A 26,242-nucleotide genomic window follows, 5' to 3' on the forward strand; every position below is an offset into this window, starting at 1 on the left:
TCAAGGTATATATACTAGAGGGCAGTGTGTCAAGCCGGCCGAGACGAAGTAGACTGAAGTAGAGTCGGTACATGTGTCACCTTCACGGTTGTCGACTGTGGTTCAAGACCCCGGCAGTGGAAAAGATACGATTTACAGATGGCTGCTCAGGTATAGCTGGTACTTACAACGGTGAAAACGATTAAGTTTCAATGAAAGACTTTGTTCATGTTGCTAGGACATCTGATAGCATGGGCAAGGTTCTGGTAATACCTCCTTTTGGGACCATCAGAGGCATAGTTTTTCAAAGATAAATGTTCAGGCGTGGACACCGACAGAAAACAAGGTAGCCTGCAGCAAAGATTAGTAGGACTCCAGCATATTCCGGTACGTCTATCAAAGGAGGAAGAATGTTAAAAAAACCGGTACCCAGAACTTCTGAATACTGTTGAATCCGGTTGCATTATACATTGCCTTTATATCCAAATATATCTATGTCTGCTATGTCTGCATATTCGTATAGTGTTGAATCGGCGATTGCAGAAATGCTGCAGGATGATTGTGTAGAAGAAGTATATTCGCCTCCACAAGTGCTACTGCCATTGGATCGAGAACAATATCTTCAAGATTACCGGATGATGGGTGTGTGTGGTGTCCGCGTCATCCTTCTATGTTATGTCAGGTCAGTTTTGGTGACTGTGTTCTGACATAAGTGCTCAATGTAAAGGCTTTTGATTACGTTGTTAGATAACATTATCTAAAAACGAAATAAAGTCTTTCAAAACCAAAAACAATATTTCATAAATGGGCAAAGTAAATACCAAAATTAAACTTCTAAGCTAAAAAATCAACACCAAAAAAAACAACAAAAACAAAACAAAACAAAAAAAAACCCATAAATCTAAAAATATTGTGACACCGGACTCACACGCGCTGCACACCCGTGTGACACAGGACTCACACGCGCTACACACCCGTGTGTCAGAGGACTCACACACGCTGCACACCCATGTGAAACAGGACTCACACGCGCTGCACGCCAGTGGGACACAGGACTCACACGCGATGCACACCCGTGTGACACAGGACTCACACGCGCTGCACACCAGTGTGACACAGGACTCACACGCGATGCACACCCGTGTGACACAGGACTCACACGCGATGCACACCCGTGTGACACAGGACTGCACACCCGAGCCATATGCGTGTTACATGCGTTCTCAACGCGTGTAATTTATAAGGGGAATGAACTTTTAGGCAATAGTGTAGATCGCGTGATGCATGGTAGATTATTCATCAGGTATGTGGTTTGAAGGTAATTAACTTCTCTAGTAGTATGGCTAGTGGTGCATCGTAGATTATTCATCAGGTATGTGTTTGGAGGTAACTGACTGTAAGAAATAATTATACTCATCTTCTGTGTTAACAATACTACATACTTTAAATAGGTTGTTCTATATTAATGAATAGAATAAACAATGCTTCCATATAAAGTTTAATATAAACAATTATTCTGAATTTAGGTAATGCATCGGGGATTTTCAATTTGTACGTGCATGTTTATGTCCAACAATTAAATTCGATCTTTGCACGTTTGTTAGGTCTCTCTCTCTCACACACACACACACACACACACACGCGCGAACACGCACACACACACACACACACTCTCACACAAACAAACACTCACACACACAAACAAACATTCAAACAAACACACAAAATTAAAAAGAAACACACAAACACACACAAACACACACAAATACACTTCTTTTTGTGTGAACACTAGAGAGTCATTGTCTGGCAATCAGGTGCTCACAGAGACAGTTTTGTTTAACTGTAAAGAATGCTTACAGAAAGCCACAGCTTGCTGAAAAACTTGTACTCATCATGGGTATGCTGCAAACAGGCAACTAAGGTTGACACAATGACAGTCATTTCATTGTTCACCGAAACACAATATTCTACAAGCCAACTGTAAACCAGCTACAAGCAGCAAGACCTTCTACAAGACCGCCATCTACCACATTCAATGCGTAGTTGAAACGTCCCGCCCCTTAAACATGAGAATCAAGGAACATCAGACATCTGTGAAGAAAAAAGACTTTTAAATAAGACAGCCATTTCCGACCACATCCAAGTCCATCCGAATCTACCATTCTTTGGAACAACATCAACATTCTTGGAGACTACAAAATAAGAAAACTCTTAGAGACAATCAGTATCAAACGACACAACCCCACAATCAACAGAGATAAAGATTATTACATTACTACAGTCTAATCAAGGCCAATCAAGAATAACCCTTCCCTACCCTTTGTCCATCTGGCTTCATTCATAGTCACCATCTGTAATCACAACAACCTTAATGTCACCACACTGTACATCAGTCGCTTCAAATGTATAGATTCAAATACCATTCATATAATCTCCTTCTGCATAATGATGTGTGTAACTTGCTTGATAACGGTGATAATATCTACACGTCGCATGTATTGCAAAAAAGAAATGTCTTAAACAAGAAGCGTTCCTCTTCACAACAATATATGTTGGAGAGGTTATCTATTTCAGGATAACACTGATGACATGCAACCGACCGGTGTTGCACGATCAGGTCACTCCCACTCCCACATATCCCTCGGGAGTCATTCCTGGGTGGGATAAAATCCATCAAGAGTGATTTCATCCTAGAATCAAATGACCCCATTGATCATACTACTCCGCAGTTTCACGGATGAAACCACAGCACAGGATAATTCACTTCTCAATGCTTTCTGCATAATGTATTGCAGTGTATAGTTCAATAATATTGTATTATATAGTTCTATTTACTGTTATATCGTCGCTCTACTGGCATAAACATATCATTTCTATTTCACCATTTGGGTTCTTCAGAAAGGAATTCACAGAGTTGTAAATAAGGAAAGGATAGTTTGCCCCTTCTAGTTTTCGATCTAACATTTCTAAGCTGCTGAGATTTGAATTTGTTGACAAAGAACATTAGTTCTACTCCAGTTGGTTCTAAACATACTTTTGGATTTGTGTCGGAGGATTCTAGCAGATATTGCCTCAAAGAGATCATATCAGGGCAGACAGTGGTAGAGAGGCACATCACAACAAAGGTAGGCTGCAGATTGTCTTGTCGTTAGCCAAAGGCAAATATAGACATACAACAGTACATGGGCACATCACAAAGGTAGGTTGCAGATTGTCTTGTTGTTAGCCAATGGCAAATATAGACAGACAGCAGTTCATGGGCACATCACAAAGTTAGGTTGCAATTGTTGTTGAAGCTGTTGTTGCCGAAGACACATACAGACAGACAGCTCTGGTACAGGGCACATTGTCACAAAGGGAGGTTGACAGATGTTGTCGACTGACGTTGTTAGCATCAAATGTCAAATATAGACAGACAGTGGTACAGGCCAAAACATAACGTTGCAGATTCGTAATGACCAAAGACAAATATAGAGACAGCGGTACATGGTGGACACATCAACACACCCCAAGTCTGAAGATCCCTGAATAAGCCAAATAAATATAGTCGACAGCTGTACAGGGCACATCACAACAAAGTGGCTCTTTCACTCTCGTCAAGCTGTTAATCAAAGACAAATATAGACAGACAGCGGTAATGGGCACATCAACACAAAGTTAGGTTGCAGATCTACATCAGCGGTAGAAATGGATGCAAATGCTGCAAATATAGACAGACAGCGTATGTGTACACAGAACATGGAAAAATGTTATTTGCATCGTCAAGCAAAAATGTTAACAAAGATAAATATTAGATGTTCAAACATATTAGCACAACATAAAAGACATGTCGTCACTTGTTTTCACTGATGCAAATCAGCAGAAACAGGTTTAAAGGGCACATGATTATTTTACAATTTTACACACTGCAGATCAACAGTTGTTAGCTGTTTAAAGTTGATTAATTGGTGACAGCGGTAAGGGTTTATCAACAAAAGTGGTTGCAGATCGTCAAGCCTTAGCTTTGGCACATCAACAGACACGTTACAGGGCACATCACAACATTGACGAAGGTTGCAGATCAATCAAGCTGTTCTGCCAAAAGATGTATACAGCAATATATGCTTGGATAACAACTCTGTGATATGCAAAGCAGTGTTGTATTTGTCTTGAGAGGAATAGACCAAATATGTTGTAGTTTTTAAGTAACTGACGTTAAAATTGGGTAACATCAATATGTCTTATAAATACATGTATTTTTCTGTCTACTCTAATTAGCAATCGCAATATATATCATATGAGAAAAATATATTTCGTCAACATGTGAATACCACTCCATATCCATCCATTCACAAACAGTCGAGTGGTGAAACCAATAATTACTATTTTGTACACCGTCTAATATTTCAAAAATAGTTATGTATATTTTTACATTTATTTTCTGGGGAGCTGTTTGACCCTAAGGACGACTGACCATTTCCTGAAATGAGTGCTCAGATCCTAAGATTAGGGTGAGTTGATCCGATGATAATTTCACTAAGGAGAGCATCAGTTGTAGAATCAGATAACCCCTCAGTGATTCAATTATAGAACAGGATTACTCGAGTGAAATTTAGGAGCATGATGTAATCCTGCTAGACGTGTCGTCTTCGTGTGACGTCACGTCCACAAGACATGCATATTCGGTTGGTGCATCTAATATAACTGCCACAAACTGACAATTCTTTACTTGAGCCCAATTAGTGACCGAACCGTATGCATCCGGCTGCAACAGCCCTGCAACTCCCAACTCATCTTCCGAGACACCGTCAGGCATGCCTAGTTTAGTAAAGACATCTGATGTTTAGTACACAAGACTGGGATAGAAGAGTCTAGCTTCCATCTCGGCTTCACTCTGGGCTATCGTTGTTGTGGAAGGATCTACATGAGTCCACGATGATAGCTTACGTTACTAAAGGTTGTCAGTTTGGAGATGGAGATAAAATGGCGTTGGCTGGCATCACATCTCATGGTAGAACACAACCCACCATTGCTAGAGCAATCTGAATGCAAGTTCGCTGCCGAGACCATATCGTTCGAGACACGGTCTACCTTTCATGCAAATGTAGGAACACCCGTAAACATCCGGTGGGCGAGCGATCTAGGCTAGCGATTCACCGAGCTTGAGGTGCCAGGATCGAGCCCACCTGTGACCGGGTATAAAACCTTGGAGTCAACTTTGTGTGCAGACTCGTTCAGTGTTGTCACAACCCCTAGTGTACAGTGCACATCCATGTGCACTTTAAAGAACCCACGGATCCGTTGGTAAATGGCCAGATGGTGGCCATATGAATATGCAAACACCTTTTGCGGGTACAGCAACGTGCAGTAAACTTGAACAAAGTAATGTGACTATGTGTCCCAGTCCACCCAGCTGTGAAAGGGTACCTCGTAAGGATGGGAAAGCCACAATAATTTGTGTGCCTAAATGGCAAGAGTTGTATGATCCCCAGGGAGTTGGGAGCGGTAAATACGATGTGCCGTTGAGATTGGCATCCAATGATCGAGGGAAATACAAAGCCCATTTGAGCTGGATATTGGCGCTATACAAATATTAGTATGTGTGTATGTATGTAAAGTTGAAGCAGAATAACGATCCTCTAACACACTGGTGGTAACAGAACATCTGTGAGTTAGAACAGGACTAGAAGAACACGGTAGAAGCTCGGATGGTCCAATTTTTGGATGGTTCAGTCATTTTGTGTCCTCAATGCACCGTCTCTCCCTGTCGTGCATCAACGCAAATGGAGGTCACACCGACATCGACAGTTTGTTCAATATATTATATCAACCCAGCGCATGGCGTCTCGCTCTGTTTCCGAGTGTGGGCTTTGTCACTGAATACGTTACGATGAAGCATTAACCTCACGAATCACCTCGGTCGTGTTATATTCAATGACATAACATTTATAAGACTTTTCGTGAATCACGGTTTCCTCCAGTACATATGAAGGTGTACACGTGAAGATCCTTGTTAAAATTGTTCACACGATGCTTGTCGTAAAAGGCAACTAACGGGATCGGGTGGTCAGGCTCGCTGACTCGGCTGACACGTCATCCTATCCCAATTGCGTGGATCGATGCTCATGATGTTGATCACTGGATTGTCTAGTCCAGACTTTATTTCCGGACCGCCGCCATATAACTAGAATATTGCTGGATTCGGTCCTAAACAACAAACAAACACAACATATGGAGGTGGTCCGCCTCCATGGTCAAGTGATAAAGCCTCTGCCCGGTCAGTGGAAGGTCAGTATTGGAAGCCCTTGCCGACGTTTAGAGGTGGTACTTGTTATTTCCCTGCCTTGTGCTCGGAACGAAGGAGTAAAGAAAGGACTGGTCGGTGTACTGTTTCTGAGCGGGTTATCCGTATCACAGCTGGGACATCAAACGGTTCAAACCGACATGAGTCCGAACCGCTACTAGCATCCTCTCATACACACAAGCCCTCGTGTTTTTGTGAGAATTAAAGATGTAAAACAAATATTTAAAAAATGAGATGACCCCTGATTCGAATGCTTCCCAGGACAATAAATCATGTACTGTGAAGCATTTCGAGTCGGGGGTCATCTCATATTTTTTAAATGTTTAATCCCCGCAAAGACACGAGGGCCTGGGTTTACATACTAGATCTACAGACCGCCGCCATATAGCTGGAATATTGAGTGCGGGGCTAAACAACAAGCAAACACATTCTCACACGCGTTCATGCACGTTGCTCTATATAAGCGCATCAGTGTTAAATTCCACATTAAACCTAATTTCACCTCATGAATGTGGAGGTGTCCTAACAAGAAAAACATTTAAAGTGAGCAAACGTCAGTCTAAAATGTCTTATCATGCAACTGCTAATCACAAGTAGCCAAAATAGGCCTTAAACATCATATCAGACCAAGTGTTGATACCATTCTAAAGGACAGCATGTCAATTCTGTTCAAAGACGCGCAGTAGTTTCTGATACAAATTAAACTGGATGACTTAAATACTGGTTCCAACAAGTACACAAATCTGAAAAAATTATTGACTCCGCCGATTCAATTATTCCACTCCTTGACGCCTGTTCTAGATTCGTATTACATTATTTACTGAGGACTGACTCGGGCGTCATTTGAAACTTAATTGGTATTTTTCATGTATGTGTAAAGGCTATCAACCAAATCAGCCTCGTACAATTTGAATTTGGTGGAGAGCTTGACAAACCGTTGAAGGTTTGCATTAACACCTTCCATATATCATTTTCATATGTGGTCAAACAGCGTTGTGTCGAATTTTGATGAGTCGAACTTACAGTTGTTTCGATATCATATGGCATGGTATGGTATGGTATGGTATGTAGAGGATATTATACGAGTGCCCATGTCATACTATGTTTACGACACGAGTGCCTAAATGTTGGTATTTCCCGAGTGAGAGCGAGGGATATAGCGATATTTAGGCACGAGTGTCGTAAACGTGGTATGATATTTTGCCCTAGGGCATCGTATAAACCCCGATATATTCGCCCTCGTAGGTAATAAGGTATGGTATGGTATGGTATGGTATGATATGGTATTTATGGTATGATATGGTATGATGTGATGTGATGTGACATGGTATAGTATGGTATGATATGGTATGATGTGATATGGTATTTATGGCATGTTATTGTATGGTATGGTATGATGTGATGTGATGTGACATGGTATAGTATGGTATGATATGGTATGATATATGGTTTTATGGTATGGTATGATGTGATGTGACATGGTATAGTATGGTATGATATGGTATGTGATATGGTAATTATGGTATGATATTGTATGTTATGGTATGGTATGATGTGATGTGACATGGTATAGTATGGTATGATATGGTATTTATGGTTTGATATTGTATGGTATGATGTGATGTGATGTGACATGGTATAGTATGATATGGTATGATGTGGTATGGTATTAATGGTATGATATTGTATGGTATGGTATGTGATGTGATATGACATGGTATAGTACGATATGGTATGATGTGATATGGTAATTATGGTATGATATTGTATGGTATGGTATGATGTGATGTGACATGGTATAGTATGATATGGTATGATGTGATATGGTAATTATGGTATGATATTATTCGCCCTATGATATTGTATGGTATGGTATGTTATGATGTGATATGGTAATTATGGTATGATATTGCATGGCATGGTATGATGTGACGTGACATGGTATAGTATGGTATGATATGGTATGATGTGATATGGTACTTAAGGTTTGATATTGTATGGTATGGTATGATGTGATGTGATGTGACATGGTATAGTATGGTATGGTATGGTATGATATACGTGTATATAAAGTGGATATGATTTCATGACAAAGAACAAATATCATACCTTTTACAGTGTATTTGTTGGAGAATTATCCTTCCAAGGATGCGATGTTTCTCTTGCAAAGTATCTTCTCCGTGTGCCCGAGGTTTTACGTGGTCCGCATAAACAATTCTTGTCTCACTACCAAGAATATACGCTTGTGTTGTTAAACTGTTTACTTGTCATACAAACATCTTCTTCCATGTGTCGAGACTGTCATATTTTCAGCATGTCCTGGAACAGGTTCCAGGGCTGCACATCTCTCCCGCCAATAGCCTCATTAGTAATTCACCATTGCCATGGAACGTGTTAACAATTCAGATAGACCATAGATCCAATGAACACAAAGATTCACTCACCAAACACGTTTATCCATGTCCCCAAATCCAGAAAAGAAACACAGCACCACCACCTCCGATTATGGACACGCCCCAATAGGTCCACGGTAAATAACAATTAATCTATCCTGAACTGAATATTTAACAGTTCCACGTTCCGCTTCAGAAAATCATTAAGCTAAATGGACGCAGGGTTTATAAAGTAAATCTACATCATGAATAGCGTAAGTTTGTCAGGGACCTCGTCACCTGGTACTGTCGCACGATAGGATGCCATTGCCCAGAATTACATGTTGACCAATGCTGTAGAGCAATGTTTAGGTCGAAGGCTATAATGGAGTACCTCGGTCCCTGATAACAGTTCGCCAATTGCTGTCAGCTGCGATTATTTGTGTATTTGTATTGCAATATCCTATTAACGCAGGCAGGTAATCAATATCTCCACTCTGCCAATGGAAACAGTTTCCAGTCCAGCTGGTTGTTCAAGGGAGACAACTATCGTGATGAAGTAACGGATTGGTTTTCTATTATTGGAGGTGTAGGGATTGGTCATAGGACTGTTATATTATTTTAGGGGGGTGAGGTGAGGTGAAATTGGGTTTATCGTCGTGCTTGAGAATATTTCGCTCATATGACGACGTGCATGCGTGTGTATGTGTATGTGCGGCTGCTTGTACTAGCCCAAACTAAAGCTGGTTTTAGAGTGCTAGCCCACTGAGATACCATGCCGCAGTGAAGCATGAATACCCCACTCAGACACATTATATTGACTCCGAGCCGACCAGTCCTTGTTGTACCCATTAATGCCGAGCACCATGCAAGGGGCCAACAAGTACCATATTTATACGTCTTTTGGTATGACGCGGTCGGGGATCGAACCACCGACCTTCCGCTCTCCGGGCGGACGCTCTAACCACTACACCACGGAGGCGGTCTATATATTATTTTGAGTATGCCGCATGTAGAAAAGAACGTAAACCAGACAAGCCTGTGGTAGGCACCGTGCCCAGCTTTGTGGTTAAAGTGCTCGCTCGTCACACGGAAGGTCCAGTTCGAACCCGGGACTTCGGTGACGAGCGAAGACCCGGGTTCGGGTCGATTCCCCACATAGGTACAATGTGTTCTGCCCATTTCTGGTGTCCCCCGCAGTGATATTGCTAAAAGCAGAGTAAATCCATATTCACTCACTCGCTCAACCTTGTTATAACACCCATTGAACCAATAACATTGTCTGGCTCATTCCCTCGCCCCCCGTTGACGATCATAGGTTTCTTGGGACCACTTATATATAACTCGCTTTCTCCGCGGCTTCACGCTTGAAAAAAAAAAATTGTCAGCAGCATCCCGAAACATATTGTCCTCAATACATATTGTCCTGGGGCAGTTGAAGCATCTATAATGTGTATTAATGATTTACTCTGAAATTAATGAGATTGGTTTTCTCAGTCACGGTACGCTTCAGTTAAAGAGATGGCGGTTGTCTCGCTTGGACGCGCGTTTAATCGCCTTCACATGTGGTCACGAGCATGTGGGTTGGTGTCACGCAGTACAGGTTGTATTGACATTCCCACAGTATGGTCGTCGAAAGAAGACATCGCTTTCTCTCGATAAAAAATAGAAATAAAGAGTGATAACACGAGAAGAGAAGGCAAGAGCACGAGACAATAAAGCGATAATGCGATAACGCAATACTAGAAAGTGATAACACGAGACGAGAAAACAAGAGCATGAGGCGAGAAAGCGACAACGCGCGACGAGAAAGTGATAACACGAGATTAACAAGCAAGAGCAGGAGACGAGAAAGCAATATTGAGAGACGAAAAATAACACGAGACGAGAAAGCGATTACACAAGACAAGAAAGCGATAATGCGAGACGAGAAAGCGATAACATAAGAAGACAAAGCGATAATCTGTGCCGAGCACGCGATATTATGTATCCTTTCTCGTATAGTGTTACCGCCTGTTCTCTGAAGCATTAAAGCAGAGAAAGATGTCCCTTCTTGGCCACCATACCACAGTTTGCTCAACAAACAACTGATGACGAGACCAGACTCATTCAACCTCACTGAATTCAATTGAGTGAAAAGTATCACCCTGTCTCACGCGTGTCCCAAATAAACGGCTTGGTTGTATTAAAGTACAAAACCATGGTCTGACTGCTGTATGAAAGGGTGCAGGATGCGGCACAGTAGGTAGTGCGTCAGCCTGTCGTACAAGTTCTGTTCTCACTATGGTAACAATTATTGTGTATAACTCTTTTTCTGTACCCTCAAATGCTTTGAGGTAGCTAATATATTGGAACGTCCTTTCGAAACTCCATAGGCCAGAGTTCGACTCCTCCTCTCAGTTTACGATGTAAAACCTTTCCCACTGTCGCCCGACTTGACATTCGTCACCACTCGCCCCTTTCCGTAACCACCAAGAAGATGCGTCCCGCTATCGATAAATGTTATGCGCAAAAATACTACACCAATCAGAATGCGCGTAAGGATTGAGGTACTTTGATAAAAATAATCCCGAGTACTTAAATCGGTTATGATATCATGTGGTTGTATAAAAAATCGTGAAAGACATATAACGTCTTTTTGACATTACAACGATCATAGCTAAACAATTATGTTACCTAATTTGAGGCTTGTAATAAGGAAAGTGTCTTGGAAGGCGAGAGATTAACATACACACACGTGCGTTTGTTTACAAAAACGGCGCTCATGTTTCCAGCTTAGTGTCGTTTTGAGCGTGACGATCTCGAGAGTTTGCTATGGAGATTTTACGTGCGTTTTCCGATATTTTAGGTAATGCAATTATAGATTTTTTTCGTAAAATACACTTTACAGCCATAAAAATATTTACAGTATAGCACACTACTCAGTATGCGAAATTTACGCTGGTCCTGTGGTCCCTGGCTAGTAAAAATTCATCTAGTAAAAATTCATCAGGACCACTAAATGATAACTTTGCAGTGGTCCTGATGGCCAGTAAATTTTGTATTGATAGTTAAATAAATCCACGAATCTTATTTTGGAGCAGCGAAGTACAGACAGGGCCACTAATTATTGTCCACTCACTGGTCCAGTGGTCTAGTGGGAAATTTTGAAAGGTTTCTGTCCCTGCTACTTAAATATAAAGGCGATGACACAATAAGCAATTAGCACGTGGATATGTAGAACATAATGCTACTTTTTACATCGCGTACTTGTCGTTCATTAATGATTCAAACGTTGGACGTTAGTTTATGACAATGCCACCACAAGATTATTTGGGATGTATAATGACAGAAATTAACAAATCACACACAAAAATAACTCAGTGTACATGTGAATACTCAGGTTCTCATGCCAAAACTATATGCACGAGTACATATAAATTTGAGTTTATGATGCTACTTCTATATTTCGCAGCGATTGACCGTAATCGTACGAGTTTCTCAAGAAAATATATTTTAGCGATGTTCTTGTTCTGCTCATGCACTATGTCAAACCCCAGTGTGATGTATATAAGAACACAAAAACATATTATTGTCAATACAAAAACCCCAGCCTTCCATTGGTTATCAGCAGTGCCAATTGTTGTTCTTCTTGCATGTTGTTTCTGGACGTGACTCTACATCTCCTGTCCTTGGAAGTACCTTTCTGCATCACCAGGGCCCCGTTCCTCAATACGATCGTAGCGCTACGACTGTCGTAAGTCTATGTTTCAGCATGGGACTTACGAACATCTTAGCTCTACGGTCGCTTTGTGGAACGGGGCCCTGAACTTCAAACAGAAGTAAAAGACAAAAAAACTTCTTCTTGACCGCATTACACTTATAAGTCTACAATCATAAAGTAACTGCAAACTTTTAAGAATTAACAATGAAGACAGACAGTTTGCCAGTTTACGTATGCCTGTTCAAAGTCTAACTTTGCCACAGATGACCATGACCTATTTTCCCTTAATCAGTCCCATCTTCATTTTCGGTCATAATGTGTATTAATTTACCCAAACTGGCATAAAATAACCATTATCTATTTAAAGACATATTGGTTAGAGCCCTTGTAAAAGAAACTGCCTATTTTTGCTCATAAATACAGCTGTAAAACTCACATTTGGTGTTGCAGAATATGTATATAATTCATTTTAACATGAAAACTAGCTGTCTGTTATCAAAAATGTCCAGGCGTTTAAATATTTCTACAGAACTAATAGATCATGGAACAGAATATCGATCTGCACCGAATCGTTACATCATAATATATAGAATAAGGAATCAGTGTGAGTCATCTATAAATATCTTGCTTTTCGTCTTACATGTCAGTCAAACAGTGCTTCAGAACCTCATTTTTAGAATAAATGTTTGTATTTTTTGAAATATACCAAGTCAATGCCGAACTTTTATCAGTAAAACCTCTTACAGGTACTGTACGGAATTTCAAATCTGGGTGGCAAATATGTCTATGTAGTATAAGGAATTGTTTGAATGACTTTATATCTTCCATTTATGTGTAGATATAACTACTTTACATTGGCACAGCGCAGTCAAAGGCAGACCAGGTAAATGTAGCGGGCGTAAAATATCTGCAGCACGAACCAGAATGGATCAGGGCTGATCTCGTGTATAACAGTGCTCGAACTTCTTATGACACTTTCATTGCGTGTTGGTCCCGCCAAGGACTTCAACTCACCGGAGGACACTTGTGTGGATCCGAGAGGTAAACATGATCAGCTATGTAAATGTGACTACGATTAATGACATTCAGTGCTTGTACACGACAGAGATTTTCTTCGGCGTACCATTCACTTGCGGTGGTTACTAACGTTTCCGATGGGGTTTGCCCCGGTTTTCGCGCGTTGTTGTGACTTTGCGATAACTGTGCGTGCGTATTGAATGGTTTATGTAAAGTAAGATTTGCACCCACACCACTGTCTGAAACGTAATACAACTGTCAAGGAACTTAAAATTGTCTCGTCTGAAACAACGCCTGCAACAACAGCAAAACAACACCGCATTGCACCAAAGCTGCTTAGTCCAAACCGGATTCAATGACAAGAAAATATCGTGGAAAACTGTTCCTATGGGTGTTGGGCGAGATCAAAGAGGCACCAAAGTCTACGTGTAGTGTAAGCAGTAATGTTTGCCAATTTTTCGCATGATAATAAGCACAGATATTCTTTAAATAACCACAAGCTAGATCTGCAAGCAGCAGTTTATCACTTTTATATGATTTGATCAATACAACAAAATTACTGACTGACAATCATCTCTAACAAAAAAATATAAACATAAAATATAATTTCAAAATAGGGACGTGCCTGCAGATGCCTAGAGCATGATATTCTGTACCATGCCTACAGGTAAAGGATGTATAAATTTCCAAACCAGAATAAGCACAAGAGAAAAAATAAAGACTAAACAGCACAACATGATATTTACTCAGCATGTATTTTTATATAAAATACCTGAGGATGTTATAAACTGTACAAGCTCTTGTCATGATATTTACCAGCATTAACATTGATTTATAATCCAAAATTGTGTTCCATAGTAGATATCGCTTGTGTTTTATATATTTGAGATCAGACGATATCTCCTAGAGATATCGCTTTGACAGTAGATTTTGTACAATGCCCTGACAATGCTATGTTGTCATGAACTTGTTGACGTCACAATGTTATGACATCGCTGCACTGCAAATCTAATGGCAGTACTCGTGTTCAGAGATGTAACATTTTCATTGAAAACTAATGAAGAGTGATTTTTGATGATAATAGAATTCACCCTTGTCTTCTGATATATAATATATCAACACTGCTGATAAAAGTAAAATATCCTCGGCAAGCCTCGGATAATTGTTACTTTATCAACTTGTGGCTTATATATTTGATATCAAAAGACACTCAGGAGAGATTCTATTTATTAAATCATTACTATAATGATAAATACTCATCAACCTTGGCAATGTTGGACATGTCCTTTTATGAACATGGGCTGCTGTATTTTATAATTTCCCTGCATATTCGCATAATTCTTACAGTGATGTTCTGTATCTTTTCTCCCAATACAGATCGCCATATCGTGAACACTTCTCAACACTGTATCTCTGCCACTTGAATTAACAGTATTATGGTTCTAATTTGTTATATCTGCAGCTTCTGCTATATGCATTTCAACTAAAGTATACAGCACTTGGCTGGGAAAACAGTTCTATATATCCATCTTGTTATGTATTGTTCCGTATCACTGATGAAAGGTAATTAGAAGCATAGGACTTCCCATCATACTGCTTTGAACATGTGTTTTTGCAAACTGATGTCATTAGACAGGATGAACATGTTACTTGCTGGATGCATAGGACTAAGCTGTACTACATTAGACAATTAGTCAATGACAGACACCGGATACTCATAAGGTCAGCGGTCTCTCGATTTAGTTAAATAAATAGTGTTTTTGATAATTTTTATGGTGGGGATGAATTGATTTCTATCCCTGTTATGCAGACAACATTCTATTTTTTTTCAAGTTCAGAATGCCTGTTTTATATGAGGTGAGGCCTTCTATAGAGTTTTCATGTTGTATTCAGGATTATTCCAATTATGCAGTGTCACAACGACATGACTTTGTGTTTGTGCATGCATATTTTTGCTAGCATGGATATTAGCCGGTTATATTACCTTGCCTTCTGACCAGTTTATCATGTATAAAACATTCAAAGTATAATGACTCTGAGGGTAGCTGGATAGCCTAGCCGTTGAAGCGTTTACTGAAGACCTGGGTTCAATTCCAAAATGTTTGAAGCACATTCTGCAGGAACACTGCAAATAGCAGCATAAGTACTTATTTACTCACTCACTTACTCTGGCCCAATAAGTCCTTGCTAGGCTGAGCTCTAAATCAGGAAACAACAAGAACCATCTTGTGGCATGTTTTGGTATGATGTGCCCTGGGATTGAACTGCCAACCTTCCACTCTTTAGGCAGATATTTTGTCCTCTAATCAATGTGAGATGGATGTATGCAGTTCCCGGACATGGGTACACTGTGTGAAGCCCATTTCTGGTGTTCCCTTCCACGATATTGCTAGAAGTGGGGTAACCTAGTGGTTAAAGCGTTCGTTTGTCATGCCAAAGACCCGGGTTCGATTCCCCATATGGATAAAATGTGTGAATCCATTTCTGGTGTCTCCCGCCGTGATATTGCTGAAATATTGCTAAAAGTGGTGTAAAACTAAACTCACTCACTCACTCACCAAACAAATGCAGAGGGAATTATTATCCCTTTGCCATGAAAATATTTTCTCATAGTTTTTTTAAATTAGGGAATTAAAATGTTACATGTTTGAAATAAGTTTCAAAATTGGTATCTTAAATTCAGGTTTTAGAAAGTTAAGGCCTTTGCTCTTCAATTTGATCCATACTGTGTTTAACTTAAGTTGGTGTGGAAATGACTCCCCTGTTTTCTCTAGGTGTGGTTCCCTCTTTTCAGATGATATCATGGAGGCCCTCACTGAAGCCATACGAAACAATGATGTAGATCGAGTTCAGAGCCTCCTTGACTCAGGGGAGATAACTGATATAGACGAAGTCTATGATGTTCTGACCCCCTTGTGCGAGGCATGTCATGTCAATGCCAGGGACGTAGCACTGCTGCTTCTTTCATCTGGAGCTAGAGTTAATGCTCCTTCAAAAAGCCTCGCCAAACGACCTCTGCATATTGCTTGTGATACCGCAGAAGACAGAGTTAACCTTATTGAATGTCTTTTGGAGGCAGGCTGTGATATAAATGCCCAGGATGAGGATGGTAACACTGCTCTCCATCTCGCCTGCACCCACGCAAATTTTGAAGTTACGCGTCTGCTTCTCAACTTGGGAGCAGACGTCACTTTGGAGGATGTTGATGGAGAGACAGCCTTACTCCGATCCTGCTATGCAGGGGAGGACACCTTGATACAGATGCTGCTGGAGCATGGGTCCGATCCAGCGCAGAGAAACGGAACCTGTTTGTTGACCTGTATTTTACGAAACAACTTCAAAGGAGTCTATAAGCTATTCAAGCTATGCCCAGACCTGGAACTGACTGACGTTTGATGCTGACTGCCTCCAAGAAGATGTTGGAAAGTAGGACAGATCTGTTGCATCAAGGGACCTTTCCACAAGATGATGAGACAACAGGAAAGCTTCTTCCTCTACATGTAACCTGTTCCAACCCCCTATTCTGTCCCTCCTACAAAGTGATAGTTAGTATTTTAGAGGTTCGCAATGATGTTCATAAGAAAGATTATGCAGGTTACTTGCCTCTACAATATGCTTGCTCCACAGTCAATCTTCATGCTGTTCAGGTTCTACTTGCATATGGGGCAAACCCACTGCTTGATGGATGGACACCATTATGGAAGTTCTTCCCATCACCCATGCAACACAATTTTGAGGATTATTTCTTGGTACTGAAGTTGTTAATGTTGTCAGGGTTTCAAAATGGATGAGGAATCTTTTGGGATGTTCTGCAGAGCTGCAGAGGATTGTACCAAATTTTCGACTGAAGAAAGAAAACAATTTGTGAGCCTAGTGACACAGTGGAGGTTGCTGCCTTTAGGTCTAAAAGAGCTTTGTCGTGTGAGACTGCGGCAGTTACTTCCAGCAAATGTAGACAAATGTGTGGAACAGTTACAGCTTGGCTTACCACGGTGCCTTGTGAGATATCTTCTGTATGAAGATGTAGTGCCACCATTGTTGTTTGATTTTGAATAATGTATTTTAATACATGACACAGTGTAGAAGTGATATTGTGATTCAACATAATGAAAGTATTGCATTGGCCAAGTGCCCCCAGGCCAATTTGACCAACTGACCAATGACACCAATGTCATTGCAACTGAATATCACTATTTTGTGAAATTGTTGATAGTTTTGAATTTGATTTGTTTGCAGTTTTAGTACAGTTTTAATAAATGAGTTAACATGTATTCAACCAATAACTTTATGTTTAGTATTGTCATTCAGCTGAAGTTGGTAGGCACAGGGTATTAGTGAGCACTGCTGTCAGTTTGTGGATTGGTTGGCTGAAGGTGGACATGCTGGCCACTGAGTGGCTAACAAAAAACTTATGCAGCACCTAACAAGGAACCAAGCGGTGGGGTAGCCCAGTGTTCGCTTGTCACACCGAAAACCCGGGTTCGATTCCCCACATGGGTACAATGTGTGAAACCCATTTCTGGGACATGATATTGCTGAAATATCGCTATAAGCTAAAACTAAACTCGCGCACTCATAAAAATGGATGTTAAAAGATGACAGTACCCTGTTCTTACCTTGCCTGGCTCTCGGATAAAATATGTCAGTGCATTGTAGGGATGCCTCGATACATAGATACATCGATGCATTGATACTTTTTCTAAGACGATACAATTATCGATACATTCAAAACTGTATCGATATTTAGTTTTGAAAGTATCTGTTTAAATATGTTTACGTATCGTTTACATTTTGCAATTGTATGCTATGAGAGTTATAAATGATTATTTTTCATGCACAAAGATGGGAAATTAGAACTTTTTAATCTCTGAGAATAAAAAATGTTGATCTTTTCATGGACAATTATAAAATATGAAATATTAATGTTCAAAATGTAACTAAATTTATGCAATAATTCCGCGAAAATAGGTATCATGATAGGTATCAAATCGTGACATGGGTATCGTGATACGTATCGATTCATGAAACTTATGTATTGTGACATCCCTAGGGCATTGTATGTGAGATGGAGACCCACATATTGTTAAATATGTAATATTGTAATGCTATCTTGCAGAGCTCACACTATTAAAGGAGGCGGGGCAGCCTAGGGCAGCCTAGGCAGATCCAGAAAGTTTATTAAATGACCATTGAAACTCTCGAAAATGAAGTGTGCAAAACCAACCAACCAACCAAATTATATTATCAAATAGCATACGTGCCATCCACAATAAAATTTCAACCACATTTTATTCAGTATCAAGCTATATGTGTAAACGCATTACATTGATTAAGGTAAGTACAATGTTTTTATTAAATATGAAAATTCTTTGGAATAGTTAATACTACTTTTGGCCAAAAAATACTACTTTTGCTTCAGTTTTGGCCAAAATACTTATTGAGCTAAATTAGGGTTGGCATCTCTGTAAATAGACATGTCCTGTTTCAAGGAAAAATCTGAATCTTTCAATTGAAGATATTTTTTCAGCTGACACCTTTCAACTTTATTATTTTCTCCTAAGATGTGTACGGTAATAGGAACACATTGCTTCAAATGGCACTGTATTTACTGTTCTGCTAATAAGGATAGATATATCTCTCAATGATACAAAAGCGTATTCTCATGTGACATGTATATACAAACAGAATGACATATCTGATGATCCTTATCAAAAATTGAGTAGTATAAAACACTGCCCTGTTTATTGTTGGCATCACAATTTGGTTGTGTTATCTGCGTTATCTCTTATTGTGTTATCTCCGACAACTACTTTCAGTTGACACATTGAAGAGCCTTGTCTATTATAAAAGGTCCACCATTTCATATTCTGTGTGTGTGTGACCGAAAAGAAAAGTGGCTGCCTTAAAATTACCAAATTTGTCCAGGGTGAGGTGTTTTGGTCGAGAATATTTAGGGTCATAGTTTTAATTGAAAAGATATATATTTCAGCAGATGTAGCTGAAAAAATATTTAGTTTCCAAATAAAATCCCAGCTCTTCTCTCATATCAAATGATTGGTATATAAAACTATGCTCAGCCCAACACAATTTCAGTCAGGGACAGTGTTTGCCCTTAACTCTGAAAAGCTGCCGGTCCTAAGGACCCAGAACCATAAAAAGTTGTGGGTCCTGATCAGAATGTGTAGGTCCTATATTTTAGCTACAATATAAGTAATTCCTAGCAAACAAAAATGTGACAACTAACAAGGTGAGTTAAAGAGTTCGATTTAGAAATTTAAACTAGAAATTACTTGATGTTTTCTGAAAAATAATACTCTTAGTTATTGCCGAAAAAGCTGTCGGCCATAAGGACTGCAGAAAACAAAAGCTGTGGGTCTGAGCTGGCTCCGGGCCTAAGGACTTAGCATTAATTTTGAACTCTGATTAGGGATCAGTATCACAATATCAAACACAATATACTGAAAATCTGAGATGCGTTGATGATGCTTTGTGAAATCGGTATATAATCCTTCCAATCACGTGTCCATTTAGGTAATCATCCTGCTGTATTACACAGACACGTTACAACATACTTTAAAGATGTGAAATTTTGCCAAAACCCCCAGATAACTTTGTTTTTTCCTTATATTTTGTGCATTAACAAATTTCATAAATGACGCTAACCAATTATTTTCGATGATTGATCGGTGGTAATGAACCAATCATCAATTATGAGATTTTAACCTATTCCCAACACTAGTTTATGTCCAGCCCATTACCATTCCTGTCCAAACCGTTACCACTATTGTCCTAACCGTTACTGGTGTTAATTGACTGCTCTAATTAATTCATGATAATACATGAAACACTCCTCTTTATGCTGGTGTCATCAAAAGATGTTCTGGGCTTAGTAGCTGATGTTTATTTTAGACAATTTTACCTGTTGAAAGCTATATACATAATAATGTTTAAGAAAAATGGAATTATTTTGTGGTAAGTAAATGAAAGATACACAATAACACTTTCAAGATTCATGATAATAGTTTTTACCTTCAAGTTTGATTAAGTCGGTGTAAAAGCTGTCTGCAATCTTTAAAAGATTTTTATGAATATATATTTCAAAATCTGTATTCTGATTAAGAAATGGTAACGGTCAGGACTTTCCCTCACCCTATTAATTACTTATGTATCAATTAAAAGGCCAATTAGTAAATTTGAGCCTGCATGTTTGTATTTTTGAATAATTAAGTGTTTGAGATTTCATTTGAATAAAAATTAAATCAATTTTCAGGAGTTTGATTTTACTGTAATAAAGAATTGAAAATCCTACCAATTTTGAAAATGACCCATACAGTTTATTGTAATCACCAATTTTAAGGGTTTTTCCAAGGATTTTTCTAAGTAATGTTTTTTATAACTAATACTGTCATGCAAAGAAATGCACGCATGCAAGAAAGACACTGGAATTGTAATTAAACAATAAAAGTGGTTAAATTTTACAATGTGCATAGCTTTACACTGTTGAGAGCATGTTTGTTCGTGAATATTCATCAAATTTAATGGTTAGTTTACTTCATTCAAGTGTGTTATACCAGAGGTACAGATAAGCTGCGTATCTGCACGTAAATTACGCAAATATTTATGTGAAAACTCAATTTCTATTCAGTCTATTGTGTACAAGTATGCTTGAATTTTTGTAAATACTTAATAAATGTGATCTTACATGCATACACACAAAAATGTCAAATCTTAGCTTGTGTACCGGTGGATAGATAAAATAACTGAAGTATACTGAGAGGTTCTATTTTTCAGGACATGAACTTGGCAACTTGTAGTCTTTCTTATCGTTTCTCATATTACAGATCAAATATAAATAACAAACATTAACATATAAATTTTACTATATTTTCAAATTTAATGGAAGATGGCAAAATACCCAGTTGAGTTTGAGTGAGGTGAGTACAATTTATTTGGTTACTCAAAACAAAAACTTAGGATACCCAATTGAGATGAACACAAGTGAGTACATAACTCAATGACCCTAAACGTTATCTGTAGCTCTGTTATACTAAAACAACAAAACAATGATGTATTGAAAATATGAATTTTACAATCAATAATTATTTTCAATCCTTCTTTTGATCGATTTTCGAATATTTTCAATCATCGGAACACCACTACATCTCACATTACATCTCAAATTACTAGAAGACCAGCCATTGTGTGGAGATTATTCTTACCCTTGTTACTTAGCTTAGGCTATTTTAGAAACTTGACCATTGTTTTGGTGAGGTGCATATAACCATCTCTCTTCACTGCTTTAATCATTGCTTATGTATCATACTGCCTTTGAACTTGTACTGCCATTCTGTTTTGTACTGTCTCTGTAGTACCTTTGTAGTGATTTGTATTCATTTGAAAACTTAGGTAATTCTAGAATACAACTTTTAATTTCATCACATTGCTCTGTTAAGTTTTTGTACAGACTGATTCACGGTTAACTTTTTTTTAAAATAATATTTAAAAAACCAAAACACATTTTTAGTTTCCACATGGGAATCAACACTTAAGAGAAATTTGGGGCTTGTCCGGGATCAAAATTTGATATCTTACTACTACAAGGAACTTCAAGTCTACCCGACCTTTTTACATATGCCTATAGTTAATATACCACAGTTGTGGGTATATTAATAATAACAATAATAATAATGTATTTATAAAGTGCCAAATATCCACTGTAGAGATGCTCAGTGGCGCTGTGACAATAGTTGGGAAGGAAATAGTTCATATAGCTTTTACACAAAGGCAGCAGTGAACAGAGGGGTCTTTAGCAGAGATCAAAAGTTTCTTTCAATGAAGTGTTCCTGATTTAACACACGCCTTCCAAGTGTCAGTGTTCTTTAATGTGTTTTGAATCCTACTGTATTCTTTGTGGCCATTAGTAGGCATTACTATTGCTAATCAATGCTATGTATCCCTGCCTTCCTTTTGTCACTTTTCAAGCAGTGCTCGTGACCTATCAGTGCTAATTTAACTCTTGGCATCTCTTTGTCCATTTCCCATTAGCGTTAATTACCTTTTTTCTTAATTTTCCACCTCTATTGTCCTATTTCTTTCTGTAATATTGCTAAAAGCGGCGTAAAACCAAACTCAGTCAGTATTTTCTTTTGTTGTGCTTTCACGTACTCACGTACAAATATATAAAAGTTATCTGCATCCATTTACCCGAACAAGAAAGCATCTACTCAGAAACATTAATTCCTTATAATACAAAAGATTACATCCATAAGTTTCTCTCTTACGGCTCTGAGCGAGATAAAACCCAGTCCAAAACAAATAGAAAATAGAGACAGGTTTATTTGGTGTGAGGCTTTTGGCAAAGTGAGTGAGTTTGGTTTTACACGCTTTCAGGAATATTCCAGCAATATCACCCATGTGGGGAATCAAACCATGGCCTTCAGCGTGATGAGTGACCATTTAACCACTGGCAACCCACTGCCCTCCTTTGGCAAAGACATAGACAGATTTGAATATTTATGTGTACTTTACAGCTACTTTGCTTTTATATGAACAAATGTTACATTTCATTCATGTTAGGATTTGCCAACCCTTTTCTGGATTTTAACCACTTGATAAAAAATCAACTGAAAAGTGCACTATGCATGTTTTGTCAGAACTGAAAGTAATATTCCTTATCGATGGAATGAATTGTTTTCACCTCATAAGTTTTAGCACATGCAGCTACAGGGCTCGATTTAGTGCTTTGTTACTTGCACTGGTGCAACTCAATATTACAAATGAAACCTACTTATTAGTCAAACTTGCACCAGTTGAAAGTCAATTTTTGAGAAATATATCAACAATAAATCTAACATTATAGCATAAGTATATCAGCTCATTTTTCTTCTAAGCTTTGAATTGCTATGGCACCAAAACACTGCTATTTATAGACATGTCTATGTATGACAGCTCTTCTAAACAGGGATCAGCTGTGTCTCTGTGTTGCTATGGTTTCATGGGTACTACATCACAAAAGATGTTTATGTGCATTCCCGCATTACACATTCCCAGTGTTTGCTCTGACTCAAAAAACCTGCATATTTGACAGACAAATTATCTCAAACACATTGAATTTAGAAGCTTGTGTCATTGTTGATGTAATGCTACTGAGCCCTTAGTTCAGATAATCTAAACTTGTAATTTGTTGTTGTTTAAAACTATGTTTAATGTTTGCCAGTTAACTGCTCAGTGCTTGCCTTACCTTGTTTTTTGTCGTTATCAAACAATCACAGTTGATGTCTTGATGAAAGTTCCAAACTAGAGTTGACTCCCAAAAACATGTCCATGACTCACTCTCATGACACCATGGAATCATGATGACTCCTAAATTTTTATGCCAAGTGCAAACACTGCATTCCAGTGACTGATATCATGAGCCCCAACCTACGCAATAGAATGAGGTGACATACATTAATCAAGTCAGCAAGCCTTACATCCCGACCCTGACCCATCGCCTATGGCCGCGACTAGTTGCTGAAGACCGATTAAACTTATTTTTCACAGGCGTGTAAGTAGTGGTGGTGTGATTAATGGAAACAATCGACGATTGGTCACAATGACTAAACAACCAAGCAATCAAACATTTTTTCGCATAAACAAACTCAAACAATTTTGGAACACTTGTTTGCATTAACAATATTTTTCACAAGGTTGGTTTTGTCTCTTACATTTCATAAGCACAACAAGCTCGTTCCAAGTCATGATTGAAGTTATCTTAAAGATTTGAGGAAATTTATGTTCCTAACATGCTAGTCAGTTAAAGATGCAAAATTTGTGAAATTTGTAAATGCATTTTGTGCAATTTGCAAAAAACACACAAAAGAACTACGTTTTTTCTTTTTATTTTTTGTGTGTGCATTAACAAACCAGGAAAATTTTATAAATAACGCTAACCAATTATCTTCGATGATTGATTGGTTGTGATGAACCAATCATCAATTATGTGATTTTAACCAATTGCCAACACTAAGTGTATTGAATGGTAAAGCATGCTTTTCTTCACTTCCTGTTTCAGGATGACGCAGCCAGTGGAACCGAGAGTCACCCCATACATGGAGGTGATGACGGAATATGACCAAAGACCTGGTGTCTGGGGAACTGAAAGGTCCATTCAACTCGCTGATTTGACTGAAGCAGTGAAACAAGGAGACCATGATGCTGTTCGGGACTACTTAGAGACACACACAGGCCCAGAGAAACTAGACTACGTTGTGCCTCTCACAACAGCGTGCATGCTGGGTAACACGGACATAGTGAGACTGTTCATATCTCATGGAGTGGATGTAAGTAAAATATCCCGACTGATCCCAAACCACCAATCCCACACGCCTGTTATTTACTGGCCGTTGATCCAAGCAAGTAGATCAGGGTCAGCAGAGCTGGTCCAGTGTCTCCTACAGGAGGGTTGTGATGTCGATGTTTGGGACCAGAATGGTGACACGTCTCTCATGCATGCATGTGAAAAGGGACACATGGCTGTAGCTCGTCTGTTGATTGAATCTGGCGCTGACGTGAACCACCAAAATATGGAATACACCTCTCCATTGGTGCAGGCAACCACGTGTACAGAACCAGAACTGATCAGACTATTACTAGAAGCAGGGTCCGACCCAACTGTGCTGTGTGGCGTCTGTCTTCAAAACTGTATCGTCAATAACAACCTAGTAGGTGTGGGTCTCTTGTATACGGTTTACAAAGATTGTGTTGATGATGATGGTTTGAAGGCCAAACTGCGTCTATTGACAGCCAGAAAGGAACTGACTAACGTGAACGTATCCTGGTTGGGTTCAAATTACTCGACAATACCTGCTCTGCATTTTGCGTGTGGAATGGACAAAGTCGACTCTTGGAAGACTGTTGAGGTTATTCTAAAACTCGGAGCTGATGTCAGGGCGGTGCATGGTGCTGGGTTCAGCTGTTTACAATATGCCTGTTCGAGCGTAAATGTCAGAACCATACACCTACTGTTGGCCAACGGAGTCTATTCTGAACGTGTCGGCTGGAGGTCGTTGTGGACAGTCTTCCCTTCACTGTCACGGGAACATGAACCTGACTACCTCAAGGCTCTGAAACTTCTGGTGATGGCTGGGTTCAGGATGGATGAGGAGTCTGCGAGGGTGTTCAGTGCAGCTGTGGAAAAATCAGATCTGTCAGACAAGGGGAAGATGAAGCTGTCAGCCTTCATCCATGAGTCTAGTTCCACACCACTCAGACTGACTTCTTTGTGCAGGATAAAGATTCGCCAGTGTGTTCCTGTCAACATTGACCTCAACATTGAGAGACTGGATGATCGGCTACCAGCTGCATTCCTGGATTATCTGAGGTTTTCTGACGTGTTGGAAGCCAGCTAGTGTTGATGTTGTTGATCATCCTGTATCATTACAAATAAACTCAAATTGTCATCTTTATGTACTTAGTTGCAGGTATTATTACTTTGGGCTCTGATCCACAAAGTGAGTGAGTGAATGAGTCTTTACACCAGAAATGGGCTTCATACATTGTACCCATGTGGGGAATCAAACCCGGGTCTTCTGTGTGATGAGTGAACGCTTTAACCACTAGGCTACCCCACCATCCTGTTCCTCAAAGCGATCGTAACACTTCGACATTTTTACCTTTTTCAGGAGCACATTAATGAATATTAAACATGTTTGAGATATAATTCCAGGTGACCTGAGGTCTGAACCATGACGTACTACTTTCATTCAAAAGCTTCTTGAGCTTCAATCGAGTTCAGCAACATCAGTGTCCAAAATTGCCTTTTTTAGCGTGTTCAGAAAAGTTCTTTGATATTCTCTTGCATGTAATATCACAAATGCTGGGACAGTACACAGAAATAAAAGAAACTTA

The 26,242-nt window shown here is 39.2% G+C and overlaps 2 protein-coding genes across 2 annotated transcripts in view; one reads left to right on the plus strand and one right to left on the minus strand.

The window, feature by feature from the left end:
- LOC124255148 (acid-sensing ion channel 4-B-like) overlaps window positions 1-8,885 on the minus strand; it is a 47,318-nt gene extending 38,433 nt beyond the window's left edge. The window contains exons 1-2 of the mRNA XM_046688986.1: window positions 8,707-8,885; window positions 8,372-8,581 (exon numbers count right to left, since the gene is read on the minus strand). The gene's annotated coding sequence lies outside the window, so the exon portion shown is untranslated. The remainder of the gene's footprint in view (window positions 1-8,371; window positions 8,582-8,706) is intronic.
- Window positions 8,886-13,303: 4,418 nt separating this feature from the next.
- Window positions 13,304-25,800, plus strand: LOC124255154 (ankyrin repeat and SOCS box protein 3-like). Its single transcript, XM_046688990.1, has 3 exons — window positions 13,304-13,378; window positions 16,149-16,749; window positions 24,408-25,800. The coding sequence occupies exons 1-3, from the start codon at window positions 13,306-13,308 to the stop codon at window positions 25,741-25,743; spliced, it is 2,010 nt and encodes a 669-aa protein (XP_046544946.1). The 5' UTR covers window positions 13,304-13,305; the 3' UTR covers window positions 25,744-25,800.
- Window positions 25,801-26,242: the final 442 nt, after the last annotated feature.

Source organism: Haliotis rubra, unplaced genomic scaffold (assembly GCF_003918875.1).
Source record: "Haliotis rubra isolate DU_JTF1 unplaced genomic scaffold, ASM391887v1 Scf595, whole genome shotgun sequence".
Classification (NCBI taxonomy): domain Eukaryota; kingdom Metazoa; phylum Mollusca; class Gastropoda; order Lepetellida; family Haliotidae; genus Haliotis; species Haliotis rubra.